This window comes from Rhinopithecus roxellana, chromosome 19, assembly GCF_007565055.1.
Source record: "Rhinopithecus roxellana isolate Shanxi Qingling chromosome 19, ASM756505v1, whole genome shotgun sequence".
Lineage (NCBI taxonomy): Eukaryota > Metazoa > Chordata > Mammalia > Primates > Cercopithecidae > Rhinopithecus > Rhinopithecus roxellana.
This window is the reverse complement of record NC_044567.1, coordinates 7,686,254-7,711,980: the sequence shown is the minus strand read 5'-3', so window position 1 is coordinate 7,711,980 and position 25,727 is coordinate 7,686,254. Positions and strand designations below refer to the sequence as shown.

The following is a 25,727-nucleotide window of genomic DNA, read 5'->3' as shown; positions in this document are numbered from 1 at the left end:
ATAATACTAGTAATTATTATTGTTATTGCACAGTCATTATGAGCTGGACATCAGTCTTAGGTGTTACATATATACCTGCTTCGCCTTCTTTCTCTACTTCGTGACCTTTTGTGGTCCCGAGACCTGCTGCATCTTCTGTCTGATGTTCGGCTCGAGTGTCTACTTCGTGAACGACTTCTCTTTCTTCTTTCTCTGTCACGAGCCCTTTCTTTTTCTCTTTCTTCCTCTTCCCTTCGTCTTTTCCTTTCTCTTTCTTCCCTTTCTCTCTCCCGTTCTTTTTCTCTTTCTTCTCTTTCTTGCTTCTCCTTTTTTAGACGCTCATCACGATCGGGTTCTTCTGTTCTTTTCCTTAACTTCTCCTAGAAAAATCAAGTTGGATTCTTATACAAATGTAACTAACAATGGTCAACTAATGTGAAGTAATCTGTAGACCAACTTATGGAATTGATGCCCTTAAGGGAAATGTACACATTCCAAGATCTTATTTGTCTACACAAGGTATTATTTATCTAAATCCTCAGGAATATTCTTCCCAAATTTCTGGCACTCAAGAGTTAAGAAAATCAAGTGCTTTCATAGTTCGATAAACAGCAAAAATTCACAGGAACTCACAATGCTTCAAATAATTACACATAGGAAAATATCAATGAGAGGGTCATATCTCCATTTAAGCCATATTAAAATACAGTTATTTTTATCTATAGCTAGTGATAGCTAAAAGCTGTAGCTATAGGTAAAATAATTTTTTTTAAATAGCTAAAATGTATCTTTAGAAGAAAGTTAACATTGGCCGAGTGCAGTGGCTCAACACTTTGGGAGGCTGAGGAGGGCGGATCACCTGAGGCAGGAGTTCAAGACCAGCCTGGCCAACAGGGCAAAACCCCGTCTCTATTAAAAAAGTACAAAAATCAGCCGGACATGGTAGTGTGTGCCTGTAATCCCAGCTACTCAGGAAGCTGAGGCATGAGAATTGCTTGAACCCCAGAGGTGGAGTTTGCAGTGAGATCATGCCACTGTACTCCAGCCTGGGTGACAAAGTGAGATTGTCTCAAAAACAAAACAAACAAAAACACAAAACTTAGCCAGGCCTGGTGGCACATGCCTATACTCCCAGCTACTCAGGAGGCTGGGGCATGAAAATTGCTTAAACCTGGGAGGTGGAGGTGGCAGTGAGCTATCACGTCACTGCACTCTAGGTGACAGAGCAAGAATTTGCCTCAAAACAAACAAACAAACAAACTTACTTTTAATTCTTCTACAGTAGCTTTAATTTTGGCATAGCCCATGTGTTGTTTTCCCATCAAATGGTCATCTACCCGGGACTGGGCATCTCCTACTATTAAAAAGGCTCCACACACTTCACAAACTTCCATTTGTTTTTCTTGTGCAGCAAAACTTTCAATTGTCTAAAATGATAAATCAGTTACAAGAACATCTGAGGAAGAGAAACAAATCTCAAGAAAGTACTCAACATTTAGAGAAGATTTCTAATGTGTGTGAATTGCTCTTTCCCATTTCCCCAAATCAGTACTACTGGGCTACAAGTGGTCAACTTTTAAAGAGGGACGTTTAAGGCAACAGCAACTAACTTGCTGAATCATCCAGAAAAAATGTTGAGACCCACTGTTCAATGTTCAACACCCACATTACCTTACAAAATTTAAACCACCTTTCAGAAAGCCACCTATTTTAGTATGAATCATTCTTTGCTTAGGTTCAAGGGATATGATGTCCATACACAAAACTAATTAAGGAACTAAGCACATTGACTATAATCTGAACATCTCCTACTCAATATGGAGGAACCAATGATCAATTATATTCTGCAATCAGTAGTATCTGAAACACATATATTCTATTCTTCAATTAAAAGAATTAGATATTTTAAGGGTGTATTAATTTTTAACAAAGATGTAAGTATGTACTGAGTAATTTATTACAACAAAAATGAAAATAAAACCAGGCTCGTATGGAAATTTATGGTTTAAAGCAGTGATTGGCAAGCCAGGGAGGCCTTTTTCTAACATTTTATTGGGATACAACCACACCCATTTGTTTCTTGTACTATCTAAAGTTGCTTGCATACTGCACAAAGGCAGAGCTTAGTAGTTGCCACAGACCTTGTGGCCTACAAATTGTGCTGACTCTAAGTTTAGAACATCAGAATAATTTTTAAAGGTTCTCAGATAAAAATGAGTTCCTACTGTTAACAGACAGGTGAGATAATGTGAATATAAGGTTTACTTACCGAGGTTGTGGACCTAAGCAGTTCTCTCTCTTCTTTTAATTGTTCAACTAATTTCATCATCCCCTGGGCTTCTTCTACTTTTCCTTCAGACCCTAATTCTTCAATCTTAGAAGAGTGGGGGAAAAAAACAGTTAAGATTTCTTTCAAACCCAACTATTTCCTTTTTTCCCCATGGTTCATTAGTGGTTTTATCCATCTTTTTGTTTGGTTTTATTTACAAAAGCCTCTTTGGGTTTAATTCATCCTAGATTTTTTTTTATACTTCAATAAAGTATAACTGATGTGTTAAGAAAAATGTACTTTCGGCCAGACGCGGTGGCTCATGCCTGTAATTCAAGCACTTTGGGAGGCCAAGGTGGGCAGATCACCTGAAGTCAGGAGTTCAAGACCAGCCTGGCCAACATGTTGAAATCCCATCTCTATTAAAAATACAAAAAAAAAAAATTAGCCAGGCATGGTAGCGGGCACCTGTAATCCTGGGGAGACTGAGGCAGGAGAATCGCTTGAACCCAGAAGGTGGAGGCTGCAGTGAGCCAAGATCACGCCACTGCACTCCAGCCTGGGTGATGACATGAGACTCTGTCTCAAAAACAAAAGGAGAGAGAGAGACTGCGTCTCGCTATGTTGCCCAGGCTGGTCTTTAACTACTGAGCTCAAGCAATCCTCCCACCTCGGCCTCCCAAAGTGCTTGGATTACAGGTGTGAGCCACCCACTCTTTTCAGTACCTCCTCCAGCCTCAATCCCAAACACAATCCCCAGGCAACCACAGATCTGCTTTCTGTCACTATAGGTAAATATGTGTTTTCTAAAATTTTATATAGAGCCAGAGTCTATATTCCTTTTTTGTCTGGCTTCTTTCACTCAGCCTAATTATTTTAAGATTTATTCATACCGTCTCACGTAGCTAATTCCTTTTCATTATTGACAGGTATTCCACCATACGGATACATCATGATTTAATTATCCACTCACCTGCTGACGGATATTTTAATTGATTCCAGTCTGGGTTTTTTTTTTTTTTTTTTTTTTTAGTGCTCTTATGAATATAGCACTCATGAACACTGGAGTGTAAATCTTTGTGTAGACATACATTTTCATTTATCTTGGATAAATACATGGGAGAATGGCTCACGGTACATTTATAACTTTTTAAGAAACAGACTCCAGGCCAGGCACAGTGGCTTGCACCTGTAATCTCAAAACTTTGGAAGGCCAAGCTGGGTAAATTACTTGAGGTCAGGAATTTGAGACCAGCTTGGCCAGCATGGTGAAACCCCATATCCATTAAAAATACAATTAGCCGGGGATGGTGGCGCACACCTGTAATCCCAGCTACTCGGGAGGCTGAGGCAGGAGAATCACTTGAACCTGGGAGGTAGAGGTTGCAGTGAGCTGAGATCGCGCCACTGCACTCCAGCATGGGTGACAAAGCGAGACTGTCTTAAAAAAACAGTAACAACGACAACAAAACAGATTCCAATATGATCTGTAGAAATATGAAAGAAAGAAAAAAATGAGACTATTTTTTCCAAAGTGGTTGTACAATATCATATCCCAGTTCCAGTTGGCTCACATCCTTACCAATAGCTGGTATGATCAGTTTAATTTTAGGTATTCCTAATAGGTGTCAAATAGGTATTTGATGGTAGTTTTAATCTGTATTTCCCTAACGACTAATAACGCTGAGCATCTTCCTATTTGTCGTCCTTTTATATACACATATATGTACATGTACACATACACACAAGACAAGGTCTCACTCCGCTGCCCAGGCTGGAGTGCAGTGGCACAGACACGTCTCACTGCAGGCTCACCCTCTCAGGCTTAAGCAATTCTCCTGCCTCGGCCTCCTGTGTAGCTGGGACCACAGGTGCGCATCATCACATCTGGCTAATTTTTGTAGAGACTGGGTCTCACTTTGTTGCCCAGGCTGGTCTCAAACTCTTGGGCTCAAGCAATCCTCCCGCCTCGGCCTCCTAAACTGCCAGGATTATACACATGAGTTACCATGCCTGGCCCATCCTTGTATTTTTGCTGGTTACACGTCTGTTTCAAATATTTTGACATTAATGCATACAATTCTCACCTGTTGCAGAAGTACATCAATTTTGTCTGTTAGAACCTGAATTTTTTCTTCATTTTTGCCTGTTGGGCCAGCGGCCTGTTGAAGACAATAAAACATATTACCAACAAGTTGAAAACAAAGATAAACATGCAAATTTGCACATACCATACATAATATTTCTATTTAATAATTAAAATGCTTAATTGAAAGGATAGTAATTCAATTATCTTCAACTTCTGGTGGTCACTCACATATTGTCAGTTACTACTATTTAAGAGAAAAATCTTGGCCTCAAGGAAAAAAAAAAGAAAAATCTTATGTTTAGCAAAATCAATGTTATGTTTGCTAAGAAAGACTGGAAAAAATGAATGCCTTATAAGTTTCATATCATTTTAAAAGAACAAAGTAATGAAAAGAAGACAAGTTTCAAAAACATTAGGGAGGTCTCTGAATCTCCAGAAAACAAGGACCCTTTTCAAAGACTGAATTGATTTCACTTACCCCGGAAGACTGCTGGTTTTGAGATAATGCCAAACGAGCATGGCCTCGTCTGATCCTACGTTCTACTTCTGCAAGTAAGCTCTGTAAGTATCGCAAAAAGTCTCTCTCATAGCCAACTTTCATGAAACGAGAGCTCTTCTCATACCTGGTAACATGAAAATAAACAAGTATTCATTTCTAAATCTTCATCCATTACAACTCAAATATCCTATCTTAACTAGCCTCAACAACTACTGCATTTAGGCTGCAGGGTAAACCAGGTGTATTTGAAGTGCCTTTCTGATTGCCCCTCACCATAGAGCTTTACATAGGGGTTTAACCACTAGCTTTATCACTGTACTGGATCTATGACCCTGGACCTGGGACAAGTCTCATGTATAAAATTGGTGCTGGCCACAGTGGCTCACACAAGTAAACCCAGCATTTTGAGAGGCCGAGGTGGGTGGATCACTTGAGGTCGGCAGTTTGAGACCAGCCTGGCCCACATGGTGAAACCCTGTCTCTACTAAAAATACAAAATATTAGCCAGGCATGGTGGTGGGCGCCTGTAATCCCAGCTACTCAGGAGGTTGAGGCAGGAGAATCACTTGAACCCGGGAGGTGGAGGTTGCAGTAAGACAGAAGTTTCTTACTATCCCCAGCCAGTGACTGGACTTCTCTCAGACACTCATTTTACAATTAATTCCAATTATTCCTCAACCCTTGTCCCCCTTAAACCAAATAATAACTGGGAGGGAAATGACAACCAAAATAACTTACTGTTTTCGTAGATTTTCATCATGAATTTTTTCACACGGACCTGGGGGAAAAATACAATTGTATAAATTATTATCTGTGATTATTAGCAACCGTTTCTTGCCAAAAACAAAAGGTTATTTAAAAAAAAAAAAAAGAAAAAGGATTTACTTTATCACTGAGTAGTTTGTAGACATCTAAATTGATCCTACTGAATCATGAAGCACCATAACCAAATAGGACATAAAACTGATCTGCTCAGTCTTCAAAGTCAATATAATGGATAGCAACCATATATGGTTAAAAGAGAAGTAAGGGAGGGAGAGAGAAAGGGAGTGAAGGTGAAAGGAAATTGTTCTTTATTGCCACTCAAAAAAACTGATGGGGATAGACACTGAACTGAATCATTGCTGACTTTATTATTTTCAAATCTGTATATAAAGTCAAATAGCACTAGACTAGTACCCAACTCCTACTTCTTCCCACCTCTAAAAAGCAATTATCTTAACTCTTCTCTATTTCTTCTTGAATTTACCTCCACCTTTTAAAATTCTATGCTTATTTTGCTATTTATCAATCCTAGATATCAAAATTTTGTCTTTTTTTTTTTTTTTTTTCCTTTTTGTGGAGAACGGGGTCTCGCTGTATTACCCAGGCAGGTCTCGAACTCCTGGGCTCAAGCTATCCTCCCGCCTCTGCCCCCCTGAGAGCTGGGATTACAGGCGTGAGCCACCGCGCCCAGTGATATCAAAATTTTGGGATAAATAAACACTTAGTGTTTATATTATGCAAGTACTATTCACTGTCAGGCCAAACAAAGGTGCATTATGAGACACTTCTGATTTTTTTTTTTTTTTTTTTTTTTTGAGACAGAGTCATGCTCTGTCGCCCAGGCCGCAGTTCAGCGGCGCAATCTCGGCTCACAACTTCCGCGTACTGGGTTCAAGGGATTCTCCTGCTGCAATCTCCCAAGTAGCTGGGATTACAGGCACCCACCACCACGGCTGGGTAATTTTTTTGTATTTTTAGTAGAGACAGGATTTCACCGTTGGCCAAGCTGTTCTCGAACTCCTAACCTCCAATGATCTGCCCTCCTTTGCCTTCAAAAGTGCTGGGATTACAGGTGTGAGCCTAGTTTTTTCTTTGTATTTTCAAATTCTTCTCAAACACTTCAACTCAGCTATAGAAACTATCTCAATACTAATTTCACATATGACTCAAAATACATCAGATCATCAGTTTCATTTTCTTCCATGGGCCTTTTGCCTTACTTCAATCTGGGATACTTATTTTCTAAGCTCACTATAGAACTATTATCCTGATGAATTCCTTTCCTGCTCTGTGGCAGATGAGAATTACAGATCTCTTGTTTTTTCTTTCCTCTTTCTCAGTTTATGGACATGTTTTGGTGGAGTTTCCTGAGAAAAAGTCCATGGGAGATAAATCTGTTGAGACTGTGTATATCTGAAAATGTCTTTTCTCCCCTCATATTTTGATGTTTGGCTACATAGCTAAGCCTGGTAGACACATTTTCACTCAGCACCCTGAGGATGTTTCTCCAATGTCTTTAACTTTCCCCATTGTTACTGACCAGTCTCAGGCCATTCTGATTTATAATTCTGTGACCTACACTCACCCGTACCACCCCCACGTTTTAAAATTTTACAGGGGTATGCCTAGGTATGGATCTTTTTCATTCACTGTCCTGATCACCTGTAGGGCCTGCTCAACCTAAAGATGAATGTTCTTTAGTACCACAAACTTTTTTTCTTAAGCAATTCCCTCTGCTTTTATTCTGTCCACAACTATTAAGCTGGAAGTACAATTCCTGGACTAAGTTTTTAAAAAATCCTTCTGTCATACTGCCCAACATTCCAGTAAACATCCTCAATTTTATTTTCAAATCTTTCCGGCGATTTTAGTTCTATTTCTCCAGTTTTAATTTCTAAGAGCTGTTTTTCAAAAAATGTTTTCCAAACTTTTTCCACAAGTTCCCTCTTTATGGCATCCTATTATTGCTGATGAATATAGTATCTTCTCATATGTCTCTGAAGATACTAAATTTCTTAAGATTTTGAAGAATCTCTCTCTGCTTTCCCCATTATCTCCAATTCCACTAAATTCTTCTTTCTCTGTTGGTTTTGTTAATCTCTTGTATTGAAGGCTTTCTTCGAACGTCTGGCTGGTGGTCCTTGGCAGGCAACTAATTTTTTAAAAAGACACTTCCAAAATCTGACTGGAAGTTAGTAGGGATTAGGCAGGGTTTGTCAGCTCATGAATGGGCTTTTATCACAGGAAAACCAGGCACTAAGACTTTCTTTTAAGAGATTCCCCAAGGGTCAGTACCTGTAGAGATCACTTCTCAGGAACTGTTCACTTTCTCTAGAGAAGAATCCTCTTTTCTTCTGCCTGGGGAAAAACATCTGGCTGTATCCTTCTAGGAACAGGGCAGAGGAGAGCCCCACCAATAAAAATATAGATTCATTTACTCTCTTTTACTTTTTTTTTTTTTTTTACTTACTACTGCCCCTGCTGTGTCTGAAATCTCAAGATTTAGACTGGGCCTGCCTTAATACACTCCTAATGCTCTAAGGCAAACATTGTACATAATGAATTGACTTCTTTTACATATCCAGAATGATCCTGGTTATGTACCATCCTTGAGAGAAATGAGGAAATTGTCAATTATTTTTTCTGTTTTGTGGTTCAGATAAACTAGTCTCTCTAGCCCAATTTCTCCTGAAAGTAACCCTCTCTTCTCCTGGGGTCTATGGGTGGGAGAGTAAGATCAACAGATGCACAGGACCGCCTACACTAGTGGCAATTTTGCATCCTGGGGGACATCTGGCAATGTCTGAAGACATTTTTGGGTGTCACAACAGGGGGTGCTACTGGTTATCTAGTGGGTAAAGGCCAGGGAGGGATGTTGCTAAACATCCCACAATGCATGAAAAGCCCCCTCCAAAACTGGCTCAAAATGTCAACAATGTCAAGGCTGAGAAACCCTGAACTAGACTACAGACTAATCTCTCTCATTTTCAGCCCCATGACTCAACCCTGTCTTCTGTGGTACCTGGTGCCTCCAAATCCTGAGCCTGTCCAGGGTTCTGCTGATCAAACACTCGCTTCTGTTTAGTATCCCCTTCTGCAGGCTTTTAGGGTACAGGTTGTTCTGCTCTGTTGCGTTTGCTGCTACTCCTCCATCCACTTGTCATCTTCCAAAAATTTGCTGACATCTCTAACGTTATCTCCTCTTCCATATACATCTTTTTAAAATTTTTTTCATTTAAGTGGAGTTTTGGGAGGGAGTGGAAATAGACATGTATGTTTAATTAAGCCACCATGTTTAATCAGACTGACATTTATTAATACATTCAAATATCTAAACCAAGTAAGAAATTACTTATTAGCAAATCTTTTAAGAAAAAACTTTACAGAATTATAAAGAACCAGTTTTTTTCCTCTCACCACTCCTATTCAACATTTTAAATATCATAAATTTGATAAAAGTTACACAGAAAATTCACTTACCAAGATCAGAACGTGTATTTGTGAACAATTCCGCAGGACAAAAACCACAGAGATAATATTTACAAACCTAGTAAAGAAAAACAAAGGTACTTAAAAAATTGCTTGGTTTTAAAACCATATCGGAGAAGGGTGCCAAATAACTATTTTCTCATTTCTTGAGGTATATATGCTTCAACCAATATAAGAATTTCATTTGGGGGCCGGGCGCGGTGGCTCAAGCCTGTAATCCCAGCACTTTGGGAGGCCGAGACGGGCGGATTGCGAGGTCAGGAGATCGAGACCATCCTGGCTAATACGGCGAAACCCTGTCTCTACTTAAAAATACAAAAAACTAGCCGGGAGACGAGGCGGGCGCCTGTAGTCCCAGCTACTCGGGAGGCTGAGGCAGGAGAACGGCGTAAACCCGGGAGGCGGAGCTTGCAGTGAGCTGAGATCCGGCCACTGCACTCCAGCCTGGGTGGCAGAGCAAGACTCCGTCTCAAAAAAAAAAAAAAAAAAAAAAAAAAAAAAAAAAAAAAATTTCATTTGTTGAATCATATTAGGTAAATTAGTGACTTTCAGACTCCTGAATTTCCATAGAGGAAAAAATATGCAGTACTTGTATTACTAGTATTTTCTATTATCTATTTTTAATCATCACCTGCTGACCCCTCAGTAGCAAAAACAAATATGGGAAAGATATCCCAAAATAAAGGGCAATTTTTATATTTTTAAAAACTCTTACACTATTCTTATCATTTCAACTCTTTCGTAGATTAGGGCCTACTTACAAATTAGGATTTGGAAATAAACGTCTAAATCACAGATAACACTCATTTAAAGCAATTCGGCTCCATCTTTTTGCTTAGAAGATCCTTAACACACCAGCCTCCCAAGTAACTACAACTACAGGTGCAAGCACCATGCCTGGCAAATTTTTAAAAACATTTGGAAAGATGGAGTCTTGCTACATTGCCCAGGTTGGTCTCAAACTCCTGGTTCCAAGCAATTCTCCCACCTCCGCCTCCCAAAGTGTTGGGGTTACAGGCATGAGCCACTGCTCCTGGCCACTGGATATTTTCATACATGCCAACACAGTAGACTCTTTGTGGGTTCCCACGGTATGGGGGAAAACTATTAACATAAAACCAATGTTTAATTCTCTCCCACTGGTACTTCTGTAACTCCTTCAGATATATTCCAAAACTGCTCTATCCTGAATTTAATTTTATAATACTACAAACCATGTAAATCAAAATTCCAAAATATCACCTTTCCTTCACACAAAACTTCACTGTTACTAGGTACCAGGTGGATTATCATTATATAATTTTTTGAAACACAGTCTTACTCTGTTGCCCAGGCTGGAGTGCAGTGGCGCCATTTCAGCCCACTGCAAACTCTGCCTCTCAGGTTCAAGCACTTCTTCTGCCTCAGCCTCCAAAGTAGCTGGAATTACAGGTATGTGCCACCATGGCCAGCTAGTTTTTGTATTTTTAGTACAGACAGGGTTTCACCATGTTGTAGGCTGGTCTCGAACTCCTGACCTCAAAACATCCATTTTGTTCAACTTTGAGTTCACTTTAAGTGCATCACAACAAAATACCAAGGCCAATGCTCAATTTTTAAAAAGATTTCTTTGAGAATTTCTTTCATTTGGGGGAGGGACGATATTGCAACCATTATGCCACTTTTACTGTGACCTAACCTTTCAATTATATTAACCTTGAAGACCCAAAAATTTCACATAACTATATTTAGTAAAAGTTATTGCCAAAATCTGCTATAATTTATAGCCATAAACTATATGGTTATAAAATAATTCAAAAACTAAATTTTGTGTGCCATCCTCACAGACATGAAAGTTTTACTATGAATTGGCCAGGCATGGTGGCTCCCGCCTGTAATTCCAGCACTTCTGGAGGCTGAGACGAGAGGATCACGAGGTTAGGAGATTGAGACCATCCTGGCTAACACGGTGAAACTCTGTCTCTACTAAAAATACAACAAATTAGCTGAGCACGGTGGTGGGCACCTGTAGTCCCAGATACTCAGGAGGCTGAGGCAGGAGAATGGTGTGAACGGGTGGGGGGCGGAGCTTGCAGTGAACCAAGATCACACCACTGCACTCTAGCCTGGGCGATAGAGCTAGACTCCGCCTCAAAAAAAAAAAAAAAAAGAAAGTTTTACTATTATTGTGACTTTAATCTTTACTTATAAACATTTCATTTCTATTTCCCATCTTTACAGTAATATATTCTAGGGTTTTGGAGATGATTCTATTTAAAGATTAATTTTATTGTTTTCAATAGGACTTCTAACGGCCTCATGACCAATTTAAGTGTTCCATAAGTTTAAGCTAGGCAAGACACAATGTCTATGATCCTCAGACAGGTTCACCATTAAAACAAAAACAAATAGACACATCTCTACAGTCCCGCCTGACTCTCGAAGCATGTGAAATAGGTACACTGCAACATGGCACAGTTTAAATCTGCTTATCTGCTGAAGAACCGGGGTACCTGATGGGGCGTGGTGGCTCATGTCTGTAATCCCAGCACTTTGGGAGGCTGAGATGGGAGGACTGCTTGAGCCTCGGAGGTGGAAATGGCAGTGTGCTGTGATCACACCGCTGCACTCCAGCTAGGGTGACAGAACATAACCTGTCTTTAAAAAAAAGAAAAAAAAAGGCCGGGTGCGGTGGCTCAAGCCTGTAATCCCAGCACTTTGGGAGGCCGAGACGGGCGGATCACGAGGTCAGGAGATCGAGACCATCCTGGCTAACACGGTGAAACCTCGTCTCTACTAAAAAACACAAAAAACTAGCCGGGCGAGGTGGTGGCGCCTGTAGTTCCAGCTACTCGGAGGCTGAGGCAGGAGAATGGTGTGAACCCGGGAGGCAGAGCTTGCAGTGAGCTGAGATCCGGCCACTGCACTCCAGCCTGGGCGACAGAGCGAGACTCCGTCTCAAAAAAAAGAAAGAAAAAAAAGAAAAAGAACCAGGGGTCGTAATTCTGCCCTGGTTTCTTCACAGTATTAAAAAAAGGAGATAGGCTAGGCCCAATGGCTTATGCCTGTAATCCCAGCACTTTGGGAGGCCAAAGCAGAATCATTTGAGCCTAGCCTGGGCAACATAGTGAGACCTTGTCTCTGGAAAAAAAAAAAAAAGAAAGAAAAAGAAAACAATTAGCCAGGTATGGTGTCACCTGTGGTGACACCTGTGGTTCCAGCTACTTGGGTGGCTAAGGTGGAAGGGTCATTTGAGTCCAGGAGGTTGAGGCTGCAGTGAGTGGTGATCATGCCACTGAACTTCAGCCTGGGTGAAAGAGCGAGACACAAATAAAAAAGGAGGTAATAAATTTCTTTTTTTCTTTTTTTTTTTTTTTGAGAAGGAGTCTCGCTCTGTCGCCCAGGCTGGAGTGCAGTGGCCGGTTCTCAGCTCACTGCAAGCTCCGCCTCCCGGGTTCACGCCATTCTCCTGCCTCAGCCTCCAAGTAGCTGGGACTACAGGCGCCACCACCTCGCCCGGCTAGTTTTTTTTGTATTTTTTAGTAGAGACGGGGTTTCACCGTGTTAGCCAGGATGGTCTCGATCTCCTGACCTCGCAATCCGCCCGTCTCGGCCTCCCAAAGTGCTGGGATTACAGGAGCCACCGCGCCCGGCCTGGTAATAAATTTCTTATAGTGGGGCTGTAAAGATTAAACTGTATACATTTGCTAAACTGAAAGAAAAAGGTGTTGGCCTACATAAAAGCTAAAGCAACTCCATCTTGGGTGTTAAATCGCCAGGCTGACTTCCGATTAACTCCAATTCCAGGAATGCCCCTAAGATTTCTATTTTATCTACCGCTCCCTGTGTTAAGAACATGTACTTACTGAAAATCCTGCCCTTAGGTCAAAACAAGTTTGATGATTGCGTACTTAACATAAATCTTGCCCATAAGTAATTATCCTACACATGCCTTCTGAAGCACAGGTACCCTTGCCCTATGGTATATAAGCCCTGGGGGTCTGGGGAGATGTCATCTTGTCTTGCCACCAGCAGCTGCCCGAGACAGACCTGACTTCTGTTCGTAGGTTCCTATTACATGTCTCCAAGAAACTGGATTTGTCAACCTCTTTCTTTGGCCTCTCAGACTTTGGGGGTAGGTTTCCATAGACCTACCATAGATCTGTCCACTGCAGATTTTTATTTTACATGTTTTTAGGCACTGTGTAGAACAAATAATACATGCCTGTCTGTGGGCTAACCAGGAGCTACCTAATCAAGTCCAATCACCCCACTAGAGACCACGTGACTTTCCCTGACGGCATCCAGCTATATCTACAGAATCCAAACTAGAATCCATTTCCCCAATCCAGTTCTGAGTGTTCCTTCCACTTCAACTCTCCTGCTTTACCATTTAATGGTACATCAAAATTATTTGTTACTCTATGCAATAAACTAGCTACGTGGACTGCTTTTTTTAACTCTCCCCAGAGTCTGATTTTAACTAAAAATATTAACAAGGGATTCGAAAAAACGGGAAGAACATATTTGGGTGCTTCAAATAAAGTCATCAATAATGGTAGTAAGAATAAACCCAGAGAGGCCAGCTGTGGTGGCTCAGGCCTGTAATCCCAGCACTTTGGGAGCCGGAGGCGGGTGGATCACCTGAAGTCAGGAGTTCAAGACCAGACTGGCCAACATGGTGAAACCCGGTCTCTACAAAAATAGAAAAATTGGCCAGGCATGATGGCGAGTGCCTGTAATCCCAGCTACTTGGGAGGCTGAAGTGGGAGAATCACTTGAACCCAGGAGGGAGAGGCTGCAGCGAGCTGAGATTGCACCACTATAGACAGACCATCTCAAAAAAAGAATAAACCCAGAGAATTCTTATCTTACTTTTGGATATAATCATGACAACTGCTCAAGTTTTGGAATACTAGCATTTTTCATTTAATAGTAATCCCTAAAAGACACAAATGCTTATTACAGATTAATACCCATGCAAACTCTCTAAATACCTACATAATCGTGACTTATCCTCTTAACAGATTTAAGGCAACACTAGTGACAAGAAGTGTTCAATCTCATCAACAGCTTTATTGTTATTTTTTTGAGACACAGCCTCATTCTCTTGCCCAGGCTGGAGTGCAGTGGCGCGATCTTGGCTCAATGCAACCTCCGCCTCCCAGGTTCAAGCAATTCTCCTGCCTCAGCCTCCCGAGGAGCTGGGATTACAGGAGCATACCACAACGTCTGGTTAATTTTTGTATTTTTAGTAGATGGGGTTAAGCCATGTTGGCCAGGCTGGTCTCGAACTCCTGACCTCAAGTGATCCGCCCACCTCAGCCTCCCAAAGTGCTGGGATTACAGGCATGAGCCACAGCACCAAGCCCATTAAGGACATCTTAATGATTTTTGTCTTTCTGTATCTACTTAGATCCAACACTAAGCAATACAATTCTCCCTTGAGCTAATCAAATATTTTCAATGCCCTCTGCACAATTTTTAAGTCTTTTTTTTTTTTTCGGAGACAGAGTCTTACTGTCGCCCAGGTTGGAGTGCAGTGGTTCGATCTCGGCTCACCACCTCTACCTCCCAGGCTCAAGCAATTCTCGTGCCTCAGTCTCTCAAGCTGGGATTATGGGCAACTGCCACCATGCCTGGCTAATTTTTGTATTTTTAGTAGATATAGGATTTTGCCATGGTTGACCTCGAACTCCTGGCCTGTCTGCACTATTTTTGTTAAACTGCTTATCATAAAGATAATAGACTGGAAGTGGTGGCTCACACCTGTAATCTCAGCACTTTGGGAGGCTGAGGCAGGTGGACGGCTTAAGCTCAGGAGTTCGAAACCAGCCCAGGCAACGTGGCAAGACTCCATCTCCACCAATATAAAAAAATGAGCTGGGGGTGGTGCGGGCCTCTAGTCCCAACTACTCGGGAGGCTGGGTTGGCAGGACTGCTCGAGCCCAGGAGGTTGAGGTTGCAGTGAGCCGAGATTGTGCCACTGTGCTCCAGCCTGGGTGACACAGCCAGACACTGTCTCCCCGCACCCCCCCCAAAAAAATATATAAAATGTATTTATATTCAGTATCTATGCTGATTATCTAAATACTGGCAACACAACTCATGTTGGAAACAGTAAAACTGACAGGGACTTAAATTTTAAAAATCTAAATAGCCAATCCTAATTACTATATACAGTAAGTCCTTGAATAATGTGATGAGGAAAAAAAAAATGATTCCTAGTTGGGGCTAACTGTGTAGGAGTCTGCAAGTTCTCCCCATGTCTGTATGGGTTTTCTCCCAGTACTCTGGTTTCCTTCCACATCCCAAAGCTATGCACAGTAGGTGAAATGGCATGGCTAAGTCCCAGTCTAGGTGAATGTGAGTGTGTGAGTATGCCCTGTGACGGGAGGGCATCTTGTCCAGGGTTAGTTCCTGCCTTGCATCCTGGGCAGCCGGGATCAGCTCTGGCCACCCACCACCCTGAACTGGAATAAGGAGGCTGGAAAGGAACGAATACAAATTATTGTAAAATAAAAGCTTGTAAAGCATATGATAATCACACAAATGCATGACAATAAACAGCGTAGTCCAAAAGTGGTCGGTGAGTTTACCAAATTTATTATTGTGTTGGAACTGAATGGCGGTAGGAGGTGCTTCTGACAATGTTCAAGTTGTAAACATTTATTCTTTGACTTAACCCACCACCACAACTGCCATCACTCACTGATTCACCAAAAACTAGGTAATTATCTCGCTTTTATTCATCTTTCTTAAATGTATGTATAACTCAAATTTATCTCAATGTTTGATGTCAGAAATGTTTTGGGTCTTTTTAGTTATGTTTTTGTAACCAGAAATGTGCCATAGAAACCTAACTCTTCTTTATATTAACTAATCTATGGTAAAACTTTTGTTATATGTCATTTCAACTGAAGTCACAGTTTCCAAGAAGCCATTAACAACGTTAAATGAAGACTTACTGTATTCTGAAACAGGACATATTACTGGAATACTTCAAATGTCACATATACACAAATACTGATTAATTTAAAATCCAGGAATACCTGGAAATTTTATTGGCTAAAAAAAAGGAACATGAGCCAGGTGCAGTGGCTCATGCCTGCAATCCTAGCACTCTGGGAGGCTGAGGCAGGCAGATCACTTGAAGCCAGGAGTTCGAGACCAGCCTGGCCAAAATGGCAAAACGCCATCTCTACTAAAAATACAAAAATTAGCCAAGCAGCCAGGCGCAGTGGCTCAAGCTTCTAATCCCAGCACTTTGGGAGGCCGAGACGTGCAGATCACGAGGTCAGGAGATCGAGACCATCCTGGCTAACACGGTGAAAACCTCTCTCTACTAAAAAAATACAAAAAAACTAGCCGGGCAAGGTGGCGGGCGCCTGTAGTCCCAGCTACTCGGGAGGCTGAGGCAGGAGAATGGCGTAAACCCAGGAGGCAGAACTTGCAGTGAGCCGAGATCCGGCCACTGCACTCCAGCCTAGGCGACAGAGCGAGACTCCGTCTCAAAAAAAAAAAAAAAAAAAAAAAAAAAATTAGCCAAGCATGGTGGCACATGCCTGTAATTCCAACTACTCAGGAGACTGAGGCACAAGAATCGCTTGAACCTGGGAGGTGGAGGATTGCAGTGAGCTGGTATCACGCCACTGCACTCCAGCCTGGACAACAGAACAAGGCCGTTTCAAAAAAACAACCCTTCACGCTGTAGTCTTTTGTTACTTCTGCCTTAATGTTAACAGTTTAATTCCATAAGTAAATATTTTCTTTCTAGCTAAGAGTTCAATTCATTGTATTAAAGATAAACCCCCAAAGAGATAATTTTTAATAAAAGAATTTATAACAAAAATGATGTCCCTGATAACATATAGTTTTATGTTTCAGCTATATCATGACCACATATTCATTTCCATGCCTTTAATTTTATTACATATACCTTTGCAGGCATGATTCACTATTTATTGCCTACACAAACTTCTAGTAAAATTTCAATCAATCTTCTACAGCAGCCAGTTAGTCATCATCTCTCTTCTGCTTAGAAGCCTTCAGTTATTTCCCAATGTAATAAACTCTAAACAAGGCTTATAAAAACTACTTAAAATCAAGTTCTTGCCTACCTATCTACACTCCCCCACCCAACAAAAACAAACACACTACAATACTATTTATAATTTGCCAAATTCACTGATTTTTCTCCAGTTCTTCCTTCAGGCTGGTAAGGTGTCTTCTCTCTCCTCTCCCTCAGGCTAATTCCTACCAAACTTTTACGTAACTGTATTTAAAGACCACTTTGTCTGAGAGGACTTTCCTGAGTATCCATCCCAGTCTGGGTTATGCACTCCTTTCCTGTGTGCACTGTACAGTTGACCTTTGAACTCAGGGGGCTAGGGTCACTGCTATGGTTTGGATATGGTTTGTTTGGTCCCAAAAAAACATTCTTGTGGCAGTGAATTCCCATTCTTAGTTGACTGGAAAATTGGTTGTTGAACAGAGTCTGGCACTCCTAGCCATAACGCACATGTTGGCTCCCCTTCTGCCATCAGTGGAAGCAGTCTGGGGCCCTCACCAGATAGGTACCAGCCATCATGTTTCTTGTACAGCCTGTGGAACTGAACTAAATAAACCTCTTTTCTTTATAAATTATCCAGCCTCAGGTATTCCTTTATAACAACTGAGAGAGTTACTGACCCTAACTCCCCCAAAACTTAATAGCCTACAACTGGACTGGAAGCGTTATGATAACATTAACAGTTGGTTAACACATATGTTGTAAATTATATACTATATACTGTATTCTTTTTTTTTTTTTTGAGACAAAGTCTCGCTCTGTCAACCAGGCTAGAGCGCAGTGGCGTGATCTCAGCTCACTGCAACCTCCGCCTCCCGGGTTCAAGCAATTCTCCTGCCTCAGCCTCCAGAGTAGTTGGGATTACAGGCACCAGCCACAACTCCTGGTTAATTTTTGTATTTTTAGTAGAGACAGGGTTTCACCATGTTGGCCAGGCTGGTCTCCAACTCCTGACCTCAAGTGATCTGCCCACCTCAGCCTCCTAAAGTGCTGGGATTACAGACGTGAGCCACCATGCCTGGGTATATACTGTATTCCTACAATAAAGTAAGCTAGAGATGTGCATTGTAGAATGTTTAGGGAAAAAAATAACTACAAGTAAGCTAGAGAAAAAAATGTGAAAACACATTTACAGTGCTACATTTATCAATACCCTAAGTTTAGGTCATCTGTACACAAAAGATGAATTGCCTAAAATGCCAGCAACCCCAGGTGCAGATCTCAGTCTACTGTACATATAAAGCAATTTAACTTATTGTATTGTCATGACTTTTCTGCTTCTTGGGAGCACTTCCAATGTCACTAGCTGCACTCGTATGGGTCTCAGGGCATTATTCAAAAGTTTATGGTATGGTACATAGGCCAGGGGCTGTGCCTCACACCTCTAATTCCAGCACGTCGGTGGATCACTTAAGGCCTGGAGTTCGAGCCCAGCCTGGCCAACATGACAAAACCTGATCTCTAAAAATACAAAACTTAGCCAGACATGGTGGTATACGCCTGTAATCCCAGCTACTTGGGAGGCTGAGGCATGAGAACTGCTTGAACCTGGGAAGCAAAGGTTGCAGTGAGCTGAGATGGCACCACTGCACCCCAGCCTGGGTGACAAAAGCAAGACTGTCTCAAAAACAACAACAAAGAACAAAACAACAAAAGTTTATATAGTATTGCAATAAACATAATGAAAATATACAAGAACCAAGGGATCATTTTTTTACTGTGATATGCAATTTACTATAGACACCAATTGCTCATGCAGAGATTATTAAGAGTCACAGGTCACAGAGCATTTTAAGTGGATCCTGGCAACACTTGAGCTCACTGTAACAGCAACAGGTGGCTACGAAATTATTACAGTATTACAGTATGTACTATAGTTAATTTTGTACAGTTATTACTTAATCTTTACTTTCTCTCGACGGCTAGTGGCACCATGTACTGTGTGCATAAGTTTTCATAAAGTTTAACTTTTTATGATTAGTATGTATTTTGTGGTATGAAAATAATAAACTAGTATATACATCTATTTTATGTATTTGTGATGCACTTATCCTTTCTTAAATTTAAAAAAATATTTCTAGGCTATGTGATTTGTCTTCAAGTTTTTTCAAATTGTTGCAAATCTCCAAAAAATTTTCCAATATATTTATTGAAAAAAATCCACGTATAAAGTGAATACACTCAACTCAAACCCGTGTTGTTCAAGGGTCAATTTTACTTTTCCCAGTGGTGGCATTTATCATATTGTTATGGAAATGCATTTACATGCAATTGGAATAATCCCTACTGGGAAAAAAAAAGTGCATTTACTCCTTCCTGTCACCAATACCTGATGGCTCTTTAGGACCAAGTGCTGTACCTGTACTATCCTGCTGTTATCTACCTAAGGGCAAAACATTTATTTTTTTGAAATGGAGTCTTGCTCCTGTCGCGCAGGCTGGAGTGCAGTGGCACAATCTCGGCTCACTGCAACCTCCACCTCCCAGGTTCAAGCTATTCTCCTTCCTCAGCCTCCCAAGTAGCTGGGATTACAGGCGTGCGCCACCATGCCTGGCTAATTTTTGTATTTTCAGTAGAGACGGGGTTTCACCATGTTGGCCAGGCTGGTCTCAAACTCCTGACCTCAGGTGATACACCCGCCTCAGCTTCACAAAGCGCTAGGATTACAGACGTGAGCCACTGCGCCCAGCAGAGCAATACTTTTTCATTGGATAAATGAATACAACAATGTTCCTAACCTACTAGTAAGAAATGAAGAGAAGGACTGGGCACGGTGGCTCACGCCTGTAATCCCAGCACTTTGGGAGGCCTAGGGAGGATCACTTGTTGTCAGGGGTTCAAGACCAGCCTGGCAAACATGGTGAAACCCCATCTCTACAATACAAAAATTAGCCAGGCACGGTGGCATGCACCTGTAATTCCACCTACTCTGGAGGCCAAGGCAGGAGAACCGCTTGAACCCGGGAGGTGGAGGTTGCAGGGAGATGAGATCACACCACTGCACTCCAGCCTGGGCAACAGAGCAAGACTCCATGGGGGGGGGGGGCGGGAAGAAGAGAAAATATTTCATAAAACGAAGAACTAGGAAAAAGTCAAAGTTACAAACTTAAGCTACCTTCTCCTTTTGTGAGGAAATCAAGTCTAATAACATATATAATGACAGACACACAAGCACACATTTTCCTAAAGCAACCAAAGATTTAGTAAATACCTTACTATTATTTTCAGTGTGATTATGGTATTGTGGTTATTTTATTCTATTTCTTTTTTGAGACAGAGTGTCACTCTGTTGCCCAGGCTGGACTGTGGTAGTACCATCTCAGCTCACTGCAACCTCTGCCTCCTGGGTTGAAAGGATCCTCCCCCCTCAACCTCCAGAGTAGCTGGGATTACAAGCATGCACCACTTCGCCCAGCTAATTTTTTTTTTTATTTTTTAGTAGAGACAGGGTTTCACCATGTTGCCCAGGCTAGTCTCGAACTCCTGGCCTCAAGTGATCCGCCTGCCTTGGCCTCCCAATGTTGAGATTACAGGTGTGAGCCACCATGCCCGTTCGGCTGTGTTTTTTTTTAAAGTCCTTATATTTTACAGATAAACAATGATGGATTTAAGGTTGAAATACAGAATTGCTTCAAAATAATGGAAGGGATACAGAGGAAATAATATTGACCATGTGCTAATATTATTGAATTGGGTATGGGTACGTGGGGAGTTCATTATATTATACTATTCACTCTAATTCTGTATGTTTTGGGAAGAAAAGCAAACAGCAATTACACACACATATAACACATGGACTGCTGGCAATTCTGAGAAGCCAACACTTACTATGTTACTATGCAGTAAGGTAGGAAATGCCAGGCGGGCACGGTGGCTCACGCCTGTAACCTCAGCACTTTGGGAGACTGAGGCAGGCAGATCACTTGAGGTCAGCAGTTTGAGACCAGTCTGGCCAACGTGGTGAAACCCTGTCTGCTAAAAATACAAAAATTAGCCATGTGTGGTGGCACACGCCTGCAATCCCAGTTACTCGGCACGCTGAGGCCAGGAGATGGAGGTTGTAGCGAGCCAAGATCGTGCCACTACACTTCAGCCTGGGTGACAGAGAGAGCCTCTGTCTCAAAAAAAAAAAGGGGGGGGGGCGGGGTAGAAAATACTTACTTTTCTATCTTACTCCATTGTAACATAGTAAAGTTACTATGAACATTTTGGTGACTCTGAATGAAAACTAGTAAAATACATATTAATAGATGCCATCATGCATTACAATTACTATTTTTTTGCTTTCAATTTTCACTCCCAAATTCTGAACATTTTTAAAGCAAAAAGTATACAAGTAAAAAATGTGGACAGAAGCCTTAGCTGTTTTTCCTCTTCTAAACAACTTTTCAGTGTCAATGACAGTATCTGTAACATTCCAAAGATTTCAGAAAAGAATACTGAGTTCAATTTCCTTCATAAATTATTAAACCTTCATGTTAAACCTTCATGGAAGGGAGGGTAGGCTTCAGTTTGATAAATGGAAGAAAACTCATTTCAGAGATTAGAATCAGTGTTAACAAAATTAAGTAATTTCATTTTCAGGTCCAGATCTAGAACATAAAAACCTCAATTTGAACTACAAAATTTCTGTCTTGCTACATAAAAAATAACAAAAGCTCCAGATCAGACTTTACAATTTACTTACAATCTTCTGATAATATGGCTACTAGTGCCTTCTCTGGCAAACACTGAAATTAAACCCTCACTGAAAGGTACTCACCCTAGGCAGTTAGTTACAATCACATGCTTTCCTCATCACTGTAGTTGTTTAGGATTAACCAAGCAACTGCTTAGTGCAAAAAACCAAAACAATAATCTCAAACAATTGCAAAATACAAACACACACGGTGGGAGGGTGTACCAATGAATCCATGAAACAGTATCAAAGTCGATTTGACTTTAGTTGAAGAGTTTCTCAGATCCAGAGGTAGCAATCTACAAAGTTGGAAATGCCTGTAAAAGCACTAGCCCTAGTAAAACACCTTGGTGAAGGTTACATACACACCATTACAAATAAATGGTCGATGATTTTGCATCACAGATGCATCCTTCACTTGAAACTGAGCTTCGCAAGTGCTGCTTGTTCACGTATCACTCATCATGAAAAGAAGAAAAAAGTACAGTAGTAGAATCTACCACCAAATTAATACCAATTAAGATTTAATTGTGCAGATACGCACAATTAAAAGCCCAGGACTAATCAGGATGGGTCAGAAAACAGTAGGTCACAAACTTTAGAATGCCTAAGAGGAGCCATTTTAAAAAATGCAGATACTGGGACCCTTCCCCAAGACTGTTGAATCAGACTCCCTGGGAAGGGGAGTTCAAGGGATTGAAGTACAGAAATCTGCATTCAAAACAAATTCCACAGGTCAAATACAGCTATCTAGGGACTACTTTTAACACTAAGGTAAAGTCACCATTTTGACTGTTAAATACCTACAGATGCCTCGGCAACTGTCATTTTAATAAATGGTTGCTTCCTTTCCTTATTTTGGTATTGATCTCTATTCCAAAGAAAAAACAAGGACCCAATCCAGCTGAAATGGCTTCTTCCATTTAATGCAAGTATGGCCAAGAAAAATTTCCAGATGTAATAGGAATGCAAAAATATGTTAAAATATCAGACTATAGTGATAGTGAATCCTTTTCAGCATATAATGGGTTTGCCCATCCCTGCAGGTTTAGCACTAACAGCCAACAGTACAAGAATATGCAGATGACCCGGAAACGATATCAACAGCTTCCCCAGCTTTATTACACAATAATTCCACTTATTTAGATGAGACCATGTGCTTTGTTTTTGGTCAACACTACCAACATTTTCCCTGCAGATACGAATCTGAAATGCCAGTAACTGATTTGAAATCCTTCAATCTAGAATGAAGTGCAATTTGTCATTAAGGCATTAAATAATTTAGTAACAAACACTGAAAGTTAAAATTAGTGAAAAGTACTAAAACTGAAAGCAAAGCAGATTATGGCTGAGATGACATAAAACCTAAATTGCTATTCTGAGGGCCTCATCATTGCAGAGTCATAAACCCATCACATACAATGCAATCTGGCAACAAATTACCTCGGGAAAGAAAACAGTTTCTCTAAAATGTGTGTTCAAAGCCAAGGGCTCAGAGATACAAGGCTGCTCCAACTGCTAAGCAGTGCAATGGAAAACATTTTTCTCTTGAATTCAAAATACACAAATATCCTATTGCATATCAGCTGAATCGCCGTAATGTTTTGGTTTTTTTTTACCTTCCTTAGGATTTTGAGCGTTATTCCTAACACCTTTGCAAAGTTTAGACTGAAAGGTTAGAGTTAGGTAGTTAAAAAAAAATTTTTTTTAAGTTACTTCGCTGTAACAAAGAAGCCTACAAAAGATGGTCAAGATAAGCAGTTCCTTAGTCTCCTACTGTGACAAATGGTGGGTGGGTGTTGGGGGGGGGGGAAGCCTACATGTTAAAAACAAAAACAAAAAACCCACCTCTTAAAAACAATAAATTCTACTCTAAGAATGTTTCATACTACTTTGGAATCAGGTAGCACCCCAACACAACTTGAGCCAAACTTACTCTTTCTTAAGGTACTAAAAGAAGTCATCTAGCACCAACTTGCTTTCTTACACTGCAAAAAAGAAATTTTTTTACCTTCACCAAAGCCTACGTTTAAAAAGAGTAAGGAAACAGTTTTCTAAAGAAGCATGCATTACCTGAACGATTCCTTCATACTTTGATTAGCAATTGTTTTAAAATTAGCATGTTAGATTATAACCGCAAAGTAAAATTAAATTCTGTATCTATTCTCCAGGTAAGACCTAAAGTAAACATTACACTGCATGATCAAAATACTTAAAATGTTACAGTATGCGCAGAGAAACAGTTTCACAGGATTGTGGAAAGCTAACTACAAAGATTAGTTTCCTCAGTTGCCAAGACTTTGGGTGAGCCTTTTTAAGTCTCACCAGTGAAACTGGGATTATAATATTTACCTTTACTCACAGGGCTAAGGGCATCAAATGAGTTTGATGTTTTAGCAAAAACCTTGACAGCTGCCTCTATAAGGGACTTACTAGAATACTCTTAACGAACAATATTTGTAAATCATCACGGTAACCCCTAACAAGTAAACTACTGCTTTTACATTTCTATCTCCCCGTATAAGCATCTTGCTGTAATTATTGAAATAAAATACCGCCACGATTTTTACCATGAATCCTAGTCAGAAATTTCAGTCTAAATACGACGTTCAACCCAAACTACAGACGAATGTGCCCTTCTCCCTATTTCACAATGAGGTGAAACCTCGCAGCCGCTAGATTTAATAAGATGCTGCTATCCTTCTTTCCCGCGTTTCCCCGCCTCATCAAGGTGCTTTTCAATTCTGCCAAGGGTTCTCCTGGACTCCCTTGATACTAGAACAACAAAACCAAATCACCCCCACCCCCGGGTCCGGACACCATCCTCCCTCCTGGGCCATCCTCCCTCCTGGCTCCCTGGGTACCGGATCAGACGCTCGACCCCGGTGCGGCCCTGGACCCACATTGCGCCGCGGCCCGGCGGGCCACAGCCCGCGCCCGCTCCCCTCCCCCACGGAGCCCGGCCTCAGGCCCAAGGCCCGCGGGACTTACGCTCTCGTGGTCCCACCGCACGTTGCTGCGCTTCTCGTCCGGGGCTAGGTTTCGGTCCCGGCCCATTAACTCATCCAACAACTGCGCGGCCGAAATCATGGTGCTTCCTTCGGGCGGCTGTTCCCACCAGCCCAGGCACCCGCCAACGAAAACACGGGCGACACCGTCGCCAATCTCCTCGGCCCGCTCTCAGGCCGAAAACCCTCCTATACACAGGAGCCGACAAGACAAAATGGCCGCCGCGCGGACGCCTTCCCAGCATGCCGTGCGCCTGCGGGACACGCCCAGGCCTGGGCGGAGAAGGCGGGCTCGGCTTCCGCCGTCCGGGGGTGGGGCCCGCGGAGGCCGGGTCCGGACTCCGCCCCTGCCTAGAGGCTGTGGGGCCAGGTAACCTCTGCCCGCGCACTTCCCCGAGTGCCCAGTTTTCCCGAGCTTCTTAACAGTGAGAAATTGGAACCTGGGTCTTGAAGCCTGGACACCGCTTCAAAATGGAGAAGACAGTGTCTCCTTTAGTCCACGTGGTGCACATGGTGCCTCATGCAGCGTGGGAAACTGAAGATTCCGGCTTCCGACTCCGTTTTCCTAGGCGCTGAGCTCGCGCCTCTTGCACCTGGCTTTGTCCTCCCACCCTGAGTCTCCTGATTAACAGGATGGGAAATCGAGGCAAGAAGAGACAAGGCGGCTTCTAAAATATGGGGATTCAGTCCTACATCAAATTCCTCCCGGTGCGGAATTTTTAAAAAAGATATTGATCCGGTAGGCCAGGTGCGGTGGCTCACGCCTGTAATCCCAGCACTTTGGAAGGCCGAAGCGGGCGGATCACCTGAGGTCGGGAGTTCAAGATCAGCCTGACCAACATGGAGAAACCCCGTCTCTACTAAAAATACAAAATTAGCTTGGTGTGGTGGCGCATCCCTG

The 25,727-nt window shown here is 41.7% G+C and overlaps 1 protein-coding gene across 7 annotated transcripts in view; it reads right to left on the bottom strand.

Annotated features, from left to right (window-relative positions):
* The window catches only part of LUC7L3 (LUC7 like 3 pre-mRNA splicing factor), a 34,951-nt gene extending 9,854 nt beyond the window's left edge, over positions 1 to 25,097 (bottom strand). For 4 of the 7 annotated variants that reach the window (XM_010386187.2, XM_010386186.2, XM_010386188.2 and 1 more), the window contains exons 1-8: positions 24,810 to 25,097; positions 9,082 to 9,148; positions 5,575 to 5,614; positions 4,816 to 4,960; positions 4,336 to 4,410; positions 2,249 to 2,353; positions 1,245 to 1,406; positions 76 to 359 (exon numbers count right to left, since the gene is read on the bottom strand). In XM_010386187.2, the coding sequence (XP_010384489.1) occupies positions 76 to 359; positions 1,245 to 1,406; positions 2,249 to 2,353; positions 4,336 to 4,410; positions 4,816 to 4,960; positions 5,575 to 5,614; positions 9,082 to 9,148; positions 24,810 to 24,908 (977 nt within the window). In that variant the 5' untranslated portion in view covers positions 24,909 to 25,097. Of the gene's footprint in view, positions 1 to 75; positions 360 to 1,244; positions 1,407 to 2,248; positions 2,354 to 4,335; positions 4,411 to 4,815; positions 4,961 to 5,574; positions 5,615 to 7,896; positions 7,960 to 8,623; positions 8,741 to 9,081; positions 9,149 to 24,809 lie in introns of those variants that run through there. The other 3 variants (XM_010386190.2, XM_030922906.1, XM_030922907.1) reach the window with 3 other exon arrangements.
* Positions 25,098 to 25,727: the final 630 nt, after the last annotated feature.